Here is a 9,492-nt window from a genome sequence, read left to right on the forward strand (position 1 = left end):
GACTAAAAAACTACAGACCTGTGGTGCTGACATAGCTTGGGCTACATTTGCACACGTGGTTTTAGCATTATCAATACTGAGACATTTGAGCATGTCTAATATCACATTTGTCTAATGACTCAAATGTAGAATTTGTAAAGCTTTCTTTCCCATTTCTGTGAGCGAGAAATACGGGCAGCAGCTGCCACTGCAAGCAGCTTCCCTTACAAGTTAAAGAAAGCTTGCCAAAGGGCTGACCACATCTACTTTTGTCTTCAGAAATGGTTAAGAAACAGTAGTCACCACATTACAATGAGAAGCCCTCATGTGCTGCTTACTTCTATTGATGCATTTTGATTTCAATAAAAAGCAGCCATGCTTGGTTTTTTTTGCCAGCCTACATAAGTTTCAGTTAGCTGGAAGGAGATGGGTGAGGGAACCTCTTTACGATAGGACACTTAGTCCCACACCATCCAATTTTAGCCCCTTAGAAATCCTAAAAAAGAACTTTCAGTATATCACAGGCTGCTAGATCAATGTGGGTTTACTGCTAATGGTAGCATCTAAGTCACTGTGCTACACTGCCCTTACCATCCTTGTACATAACTTCTAGTTAAAACAACCTGAAGTTATTAGCTTCCCTTAATTAACTAATTATTAACGAGAAGGCAGTGTTTATTTTCTGGAGTAGCTGTCAAACTTTAAAGAAAAATAAAAGCGCTTTACTGCTGAAGCTGGCTATCTCTAATTTGCAGTCTGTATCAGAGCTGCTGCTTTGCTCCTTTATCCTTGGTCTGTCTGCAAAAGAACTGCAAGAGAACACAAGGCACATGAAAGGCTGCTGCTGGCAGTGGATTCGTAGCTCCTATTTCTGTTACTGTATTTGTGCTAATACTCACTCAAGTATACACTGCAGACTTAAGACTTTTCCCTATCTCTGCTACAAGCAAAGCTGAAAATTACTGGATCTCATCTCAGCATAGCTTTTGCCTGAATTAGCAACTGCAGCTGGACAGTGTTGATCAAACTGTTGAAATGCAGATACCTTCCAATCCTTACATACAATCACAAAAATATAGTAAAGGACCTCCATGTGTACTGATACCATTATTTGAGACAAGAGCTGCCTTCACTGGAGTCTTCCAACCACAGCACATATTTTTATAGGTTGAACTGCTGTAACAGCAGCAAGTTAGAAAAACACAGCAGAACTCTGGATTGCAGAGGTTCTGCAGAAGGTCTTGACTAGAAAGAGTATCTGGATTTCCAGCTCCTCAGACAGGAAGCTTTTAAGGAATTTCCATTTTAATTGTTTGAGCTGGCAATGTCAGAAAGCCACTTCGGTTAGTAGCGTGTGAAATACCTTTCAAACCCCATGACACCTTATGAACTGCAACAACAGCTTTTTGTTTAAACTGAAGTCTTAGCCTAACCCTTGTAACTCAAGTTCCCTCTATCAGATACTTCTCCCCATAACAAGACTTGGTTTAAAAAAAAAAAAAAAAAAGTCAAGTTAGCCATACAAACAAGAGAGTCAGAATCAGAAATGCAACCAAGCACTCATACATAGACAAATGTTGCTCACATTTTAGGACAAAACCAAGTTATGTTTAATGAAAGCACAATTTTAACATTTCGATCCCCTTAGCAGAGGTAGTAAGACAGTGTTTTAATCTAATCCATTCAGATCTGAAATACTGATACCAGATACCTATTTATTGCTATTAGTGATAACCAAATTCAAGAGCTTATTATGTCAGCAAAGTAGCATGAATACAGTTGTGATCTCAAAGATTCATAGATGAAAACACGTCCACATCTGCGGTAAGACAATAGCAGATTCTACCAAGAATCTACTGCTTCTTGTAAACATTGTATTTGTGCAGTTTTTTTTTTTTTTTTCTTACTTTGATTTCTAAAGTCATGAAAGGCAAGGTTAGCAGAAAACACATCCAGTTTCACATTCGGCATACAAGAACCCTGCTCTTCAAGGACAAGCAAAAACCTAGCAGCACATGTTCAAACAATATTACAAGTTCTTCTGAATTACACAGCCTTCAAAATTCCTTTCCCCATAAATCCAAACAACAAAACTAACAAATATCTGACACCAAAAATAAAGTGCAGTACCCAGAAAAATAAGTGTCAAGAAAATAGCCATGTTTGTTTCTTTGAAAAAAAAAACCAAAACAAACCAACCAACCAAAACCAAAACAAATCAAACAAAAAAAGAACTTGGCCTCAGTGTTAAGAGCACTATACTGTATCCATCATTTTGGATTCTTCTTCATCTCTTTGTATCACAGAGTTTAAACTGGAGACATCTGGGTTTATGGAACCTTGTGCATCACCTGCGTTCTGCAACAGATTGAAAAATTGACAGCTTAGTTCTCCATAACTGTATACATGGACAGAGAGAGAGAAAAAGATTTTAGCTTAAGCTGGACTCTTCATGTTGTCCATCTTAAGATGAGATAAATTTGCAATAGTGAGGAAATAAGGTGTAAAAAGTTCAACAACCAATACTATCTCACTATCTCAAGAATTCTTTAAATTTGCTGGCATAGCTTGTATTTGGTCTCAATATTTCCAGCATCTGACTGCACGTTTACTTAAAATTCAGCTGTTGGATCTCACTTAAGAGGTACTTCAATCAAATTATTTCAAGTATGTTTTTTCAATTGTGACTTCTTCCTTAATTCCTTATTTTTGACAATTTTTTAAGTTGCTGCTTCATTCGAGAATGTGGCCATCACTAGATGGCCACATTTTGTTTTGGCAACAAAAGACCCAAGTACCCTCAGTTTCCTCACAGGACTTCCCTTACTCTTGAATTACCAGAATGATCCCATGAAAAGAGTTAGTCATTTTATACTGAGAGCTCATTTCATGGCTTGTGGTGTACTGGGAATACAATTCTAGCACCTGATCAGTTTTACAATGCAGTGTTTATTTTACACATGAAACTGGAAGGGCACTGAACTAACCTCTGCTTTTGACCTTATGCTGAAGCTTTCTAAATTCTAGCAAGTAAAAGGGAAGTCCATGTAAGTCTTGCATATTGATAGCACTGTGTGTTCTACCTTGAGCTCTAGCAGTTCTAGGAATAACCTTTATATTTCAGAAAGGTACAGCTTCTCAAGGCAGGACCTAATACTACTTTAGTTAAACCAGTTTCTAGAAGTAATAAACCTACCTGTGAAAGAGATGTCAGCTCTCCTACAGGACCAGGATTGGTGCTGAGATGATCTAGTGACATAGCTGGAAAGCCACTTGATTGTGACCAGCTTCTCACTCTTGTCTTGAATGCCTCAAGTTCATTTTTAAAAACCTCAAAATAGCCTTCTCCTGTCTGCAGAGAGAAAAATAAAATATTTGCACTTCAGACAGATTTACTTTTGAGTTGTAAGCATACAGTGCTGAAAAAAACCCACAGAGCAATGCATGTTACAGCCTTTGGGAATTACAACTGTGAACAACTCAAGAATAATGGCAGTCCATTTAAAAGGAAATTTCAGGCAGAGATTTAAGACTATCTGTAGTATTTATATGTAGAAGTAAAGTAACTGATTTATCTAAGGACATGTGAAAATAAATGTAATATCAGCCATTCTTTAATTCCAACTCAGAAGCCAGTACCCTTAGAAGAGCAGGTGCTTGTTGTAGCACTCTGGTCAAAACTAAAGCACAAGCTGATCTGCACTTTAACTGAGCTCTTTTAGGCAATGTTGATGTCCTTCACAGTCTTGAATAACTGAATACAGTCTACAGCAAACCACACTTTTAGTCTTGCTTTGTTTCTCCTTCATAGCTCTGGACTACTTTGGGCCATGCTGTGAACTGCAGATGGAATGGAAAGTTGTGACAACACACAGGTACACTCTGCAAACACTGGTGTAATTAGCCAAAATCAGTCCTTGGAGTGGTCTGTGCTTGCTATTGTTCCTTAGTTATTACTGCTCTATAACACCCATGTCACCCCCCCTGCTCTATCTTGGCTTCCCTTTGGGATAAGCAAAATCCACAAAACTTGCATTTTCAGAGTAAGAATTACACCAAAATATTCTGTCTAGAAAAGAATTGCTCCTATAAGCCTTATCAGTCAACAAAATATTTAGCCTCTTACAGTTAGGAAAAAACCTTCTCTAAAACACTGGTCCCTTGTACAGCATTGAGAGTTTATCTCATCATTACCCAAGTTGACTTACTTTGGCTTTTTGGAAAAAGACACGAAAACAGCCTCTTGGATCCACATTGCAGCTTCTGGCAATTTCTATAATAAACTGCATTACAACTGCTTGGTGTGCTACTTGCTCCATCAGAGCTCTTTTCTGAAAAAAAAAAAAAAAAAAAAAATGCTGATGAGGTTATGACTTAAAAGATATTTCCTGTGATTATATTTCTAAAATTCAGCAAAAATTCCTTTTGTTCCAGTTCCTAAACATAAGAGAACCGATGCTCATGGAGGCAAGGGGACTGATAATGAGCTGTAGCTGTTATGTATGTGTATACACATATATGTACATTATGTGACAGTGCCCTATGGTTTTTCTTCAGTGAAGCAAAGACAAGTTGGGAGGAACAGTTACACAGCTAATCAAGTTGGTCAGCTTTTCTGTAATCCAAGTGAGAAACTACACTTTCCAACAACTTAAACAACATCTTCATACCTGTTCACCTTCTAGATGAAAACACCACATCATGAGATACGTAGAGGTTTCTTCACATACAAGATATGGGTGATCAGACAAAAATTTTTGACTATCATCCCATCTGCTCAGCATACCTAGTACGAGAAACATAGTTAAGATACTCTAAATGGGTAAGTGATTTAATGCAGCAAGGAAGCTACTTGCATTGATATCCCAGTATTTATAACACCTTTGCAATTCAGTAAACTCAGAATGACAGCAAGCAGTTAAACTTGGGGGTTTTATTTATACATCTAAACAACGCTGAATGAGCATTACCAGAAGGCATGATCAGACTTTGCAGTTCTGAAACCAGATTTTAACAGTCACAATTTCCTATATTTTAATGCATCCTTAGCATTGTTGATACGTTATTTTTAATTGGTTCCCATACATACTAACGGAGCAGTATCTTAGTAGTTATATCACCAAATACTTCAAAAAGTTAGGGATGGTGATTTACATTCAGTGATTCCAAGAAACACAAATCTTCTGTCTGTAAATAAGAATGCAAAGAAAAGAATGTGTAATCTGTCAAAAGTGAAAGTGCATCTAAGACATGGTTTGCTAGGCTTTTAGGAAATTTGGATTTAATTACAGGAACAGCTTGATCTCAAAAAAAAAAGCCACATCAGTAGTGGAAAGCTAACGAGAATATTGAATTGTGATAGCTTGAAGCCACCCTCATGTAAAGAGCCAAGTTAAAAAATCAGAACTCAGTACTCAGACCACTTCTTAAAACCATCTTTCATGTATCACTGACAGTCAAGTTGTTACTGGCAACTGGTACCAGATGTGCAGCTTTACCCATCTATCAGCGGGCTAAAGATAAGTCAGTGGCAATGACCTCAGCTAATCTTCATTCTAGAAAATAAATGCCTAAAGAGGAAACAATACTTCTAATATTTCTCTGGGCTGTTTTAAGAGAGCTATTCTGGGCAAGTTCCTTATTGCTTGGAAGCCAGAACAGGAAACTGAAAAATCCTTAACTCAGAGTAAGTGCTACTTAGCGACAAGTGGAACATGGGTGTGTTATCAGTATTATTATCCGCAACAACTCAAATCTGAATTTAAACAGTAAAGTAATTCTGCCCAACTCTTAGCTGGGAAGCCTGCAAGAAAGTCTCTTTTCTCTTTCCTGATGAAATGCACAGCAGGGGGGATGTCTTCTGACTCCACTAAAACTACACTCAGCAGAAAAGGTATTTGAGAGCACTTTCCCTGTCACTGCCATCTGCATACTCTGAGAGCGTGGCACCTCAGCTTCCTACCTGCAAGCCTTGCTAAGGCTAACAGGGCTAGAAACACTTTCTATAAAACAATTTTAAGATCCTTAGAAGCCAAATAACTTGGTAAAAATTAGCTTGTACAAAATGTAATTTTGCCTTCCTGTTCTTGATTGTTCTGACATTCCAGACGTGGCTGTACTATACCAAAGAATGAAATCAGCTTGTAACTAAGAATGGAGAGTGCTTCAGAGAACTATCAAAATTTCAGATTACAAAATCATCTTTCTGCTTAATTGGGTTCAAAAATTATGACAGAGCTACAGTGACACCTAGTGGATAATTAAATATAGTTTTAAGAAATGCACAATTCCATGCACACACACTCAGTAGGTGTTCACAGGGACTTCCTTCTAATCAGTCATTACCCTTGTTACTAAGTAGCCACCAGGAAAATGTTTATTAAAATAACACAGCTATGGACAGTCTCATGCACTTTTATACACACACCCTACATTTTCATGAATGTTCCTGTCTTTTCCTACTGAACAGGAGAAAAGTGTATAACTAGTTTTTAGGACTTAAGCTCATTTGAGTTTGGATTGGGTTGGGTTTTTTTTAAGTTCTTGTTGGTTACAGGAATGAACAAGCTTCTACAGTTTACAACTTATTTTGATCTGAAATTATAATCTGTTCTGATAAAATAAAGCTGAACAGTCTCTTAGCAAGGTCTTCCATTTGTTAACAAGCAGTCTGTACAATAAAAAGGCTGCACAAATTCTGTGTGTGACATGCAAAATGCAGGAAAAGGCATACTCACCAAAGTGTTTCAGCTTTTGCTCATGTTTTTGCATAAATGATTCAGACACATTTTCATCTTCTATTTCTTTTCTTCTCTGGTTAATCAAACTCTTGAGGAAGAGAAAAATAGTACTGTCACAGAAACTCCAGACATACCTTTTTGTGATATATAGGAGTGTTGTATTTTAATGTTACTATTTAAAGGGCTACATTTTAATTTTAGAGTCACATCATATACTTGAGAAGGTTTTCTTTAAAAAAGTGCACTGCCTAATAACAGAGTTTAAAAACCTCTGTATCGTCCACTGACCAGAACTCTGAGAAACTTCTTTCCTCAGGAAGGAGCTTACTGGTCTGTCAACAATGAGAATCATGAACACTGCAGCCTGGATGCTCTGCATCTGTGAAATTAGGAGGTGCACCAACTGCTAAATTCAATTGTGAAGCCAAAGATGAGATTCTATTATAAAAAAGGGTTTGTGGTAACTAATCTGTATTACAGTAGTTACTAGAAGCAGACTAACAGTTTTACATTTTAAGAGCGTGGCACAGTAGAGAAGCACACTCTTCATGTGAAGAAACTACCAGTGCATTTGGCAACACTTGCGCTCCACAGAACCATAGACTGTTTTGGAGACATTTAAAGATTACACCCCTCCCTGCCAGGGACATCTTTCACTCTATCAGGTTGCTCAAAGCCCCATCCAACCTGACCTCTGTTGCCTCCAAGGATGGGGCATCCACAACTTTCCTGGGCAACCTGAGCCAGTGGTTCACCACGCCCATCATAAAACACTTCTTCCTTAGATCCCATCTAAACCTGCCCTCTTTCAGTCAGGCTGTGATTAAAAAAAAAAAAATCTCCATCTTTCGTAGAAGCCCCCTTTAAGTGTTGAAAGGCCACAATAAAGTCAGTAAGGGCTCCCCAGCATTGTCTCTTCTCTATGCTGAACAACCCCAACTCTCTCAATCTCACAAGATGAACACAGGAGAGGTGTTCCATAGCTCTGATCATTTTCACAGCCCTCCTCTGGACCTGCTCCAACAAGTGCCTGTCCTGCTTGTGCTGAGGGCTCCAGAGCTGCACCCAGTACTCCAGGTGGGGTCTCACCAGGGTGAAGTAGAGGAAGACAATTTGCATCCCTCAGCCTGCTGGGGGATGTGCACCCCAGGACATGGCTGGCTTTCTGGGCTGCAAGTGCACTTCACCAGCCCATACCTAATACCCAGAGGACCCACGCAAGTTCTGATCCACACTTCCAGCAGAAAAACATCATCCAGGTTTACAGTACAAGTGCAGCTCCCTCCCTTTCATGAGGCAAATAAGAAAAAAAGCCCAAGCCATTTAACACCTGCTGTGGTTTTGTGCTGTACCGGACACAAAAGACACTCAAGATTAGTGTCATATGGAACAAACAAACAAACAAAAAAGAGGCTAACACTTGTTTTCATGCACACCAACACAGGTCATACCTTATTAAATACCTCCTTACTAACAGGATCTGTGTTCCATAGATTCTGCCTGGCTGTATTGTTTAGTGCTTCTTCTTTTCTTCTCCACTCTTCCTCTCTCAGTTGCAACTCTGAAGCTTTCAACTTTGCTTGAGCAGATTCCTGATCGTGGGATTCTGAATTATGCAGTATTAAGCTACCGAGTTTTTGCTGGGCCTCTGCTAGGTTCCATGTGTATTCTACAGAGTGCTTCACAGACTCTCTTTCTTTTTGGCAGGCTAATTCAACCCCTTGGCTGTACATCTGTGAGAAAAATCAGACATGCTATTTAATGAGGGAAAATTGACAGTTTACACCTGGAAGGCACCTTAGATATGGAGCACTATATTCACAGCAGTGGTACTGCACAGATAAGAGTTTTTTTAGAAGAAGACTTCTAATTCAAGCTGCCTTAGCTTCATTAAGGGCATGTGCAAAATCATGGATCATGCACTGCTCTCAGTAATAGCCTCCAGACTGTAAAAACTCTTTTAACACAGCTGAAACCTCCCTGGCTATCTTTGGGCTGCAATGCTAGCAACAGCCTTGTTGTTTTATTACAGTGAGAGTACTCTGAATACATGCTTCTCAGAAGAAAGTATCAGGTTTGTGATGTCAGATCACAACAGTGAAGTAACTGCTGCTGCCCATGTTTGAGTGTGGATGAGTACCCAGCTGAGGGCCAACATCTTTCCTTGAACTAACAGCGAAAGTGCAATTCAAGTTACAAGGAGGCTGAAGGCCCAGCACAAGCATATGCTCCTTTTGGTCAAACCTGCTGGGGGGGGTCACCGCTCACAGCTGCAAGGGAAAAGTAGCCTCTTCAGCAACAGAGCTTATGTTACTTTTAGGTGTGTGCTGGGAATTCTCTGTCAAAAGTTACCCTCTAAAGCATATGTCATGGCTTCCTATCAGGAGTGGAGAAAGAAACATCCCTACACATTGTCTCCTCAGCCTTCCAGTCAGTTCTGTGGTGCTGATAACCTCTGGCAGAGGGACATGACAGACAACACAATTTGTGAAAGATTACTTGGAGGAGACTTTAAATGCCGGTACATCAAAGCCCTTGTGCCAAATTTGGTAGCTGCAGCATTTTGGTTTGTTTTGGTTTCGCATGATAAAATTTCATTGTTCGGAAAACTTAGCGCAGTGGCAGCTTCACTACAGGCCACAGAGGAGAATTATCACAACACGGTTATGAGCCAGTGGCTGGCCCCGACACACGGAGCGACGGACCGCATCCCTGCTTGCTGTCGGACCAAGGACGCCGGCAGAACTCCCGCCCAGGTCCCTCCACACCTCCC

The 9,492-nt window shown here is 39.6% G+C and overlaps 1 protein-coding gene across 1 annotated transcript; it reads right to left on the reverse strand.

Moving 5' to 3' along the window:
- Positions 1 to 2,235: 2,235 nt before the first annotated feature.
- On the reverse strand, positions 2,236 to 8,452 carry CDC37L1 (cell division cycle 37-like 1; the record flags this gene model as incomplete). The annotated part of the gene is made up of 6 exons (XM_008935061.1): positions 2,236 to 2,337; positions 3,176 to 3,327; positions 4,184 to 4,310; positions 4,650 to 4,765; positions 6,717 to 6,807; positions 8,171 to 8,452. Coding segments are annotated over 6 exons (870 nt in total), but the record flags the coding sequence as incomplete, so codon positions are not given.
- Positions 8,453 to 9,492: the final 1,040 nt, after the last annotated feature.

The sequence above is a fragment of the Merops nubicus genome, unplaced genomic scaffold, assembly GCF_000691845.1.
Source record: "Merops nubicus isolate BGI_N331 unplaced genomic scaffold, ASM69184v1 scaffold30002, whole genome shotgun sequence".
In the NCBI taxonomy this organism is placed as follows: Eukaryota; Metazoa; Chordata; class Aves; order Coraciiformes; family Meropidae; genus Merops; species Merops nubicus.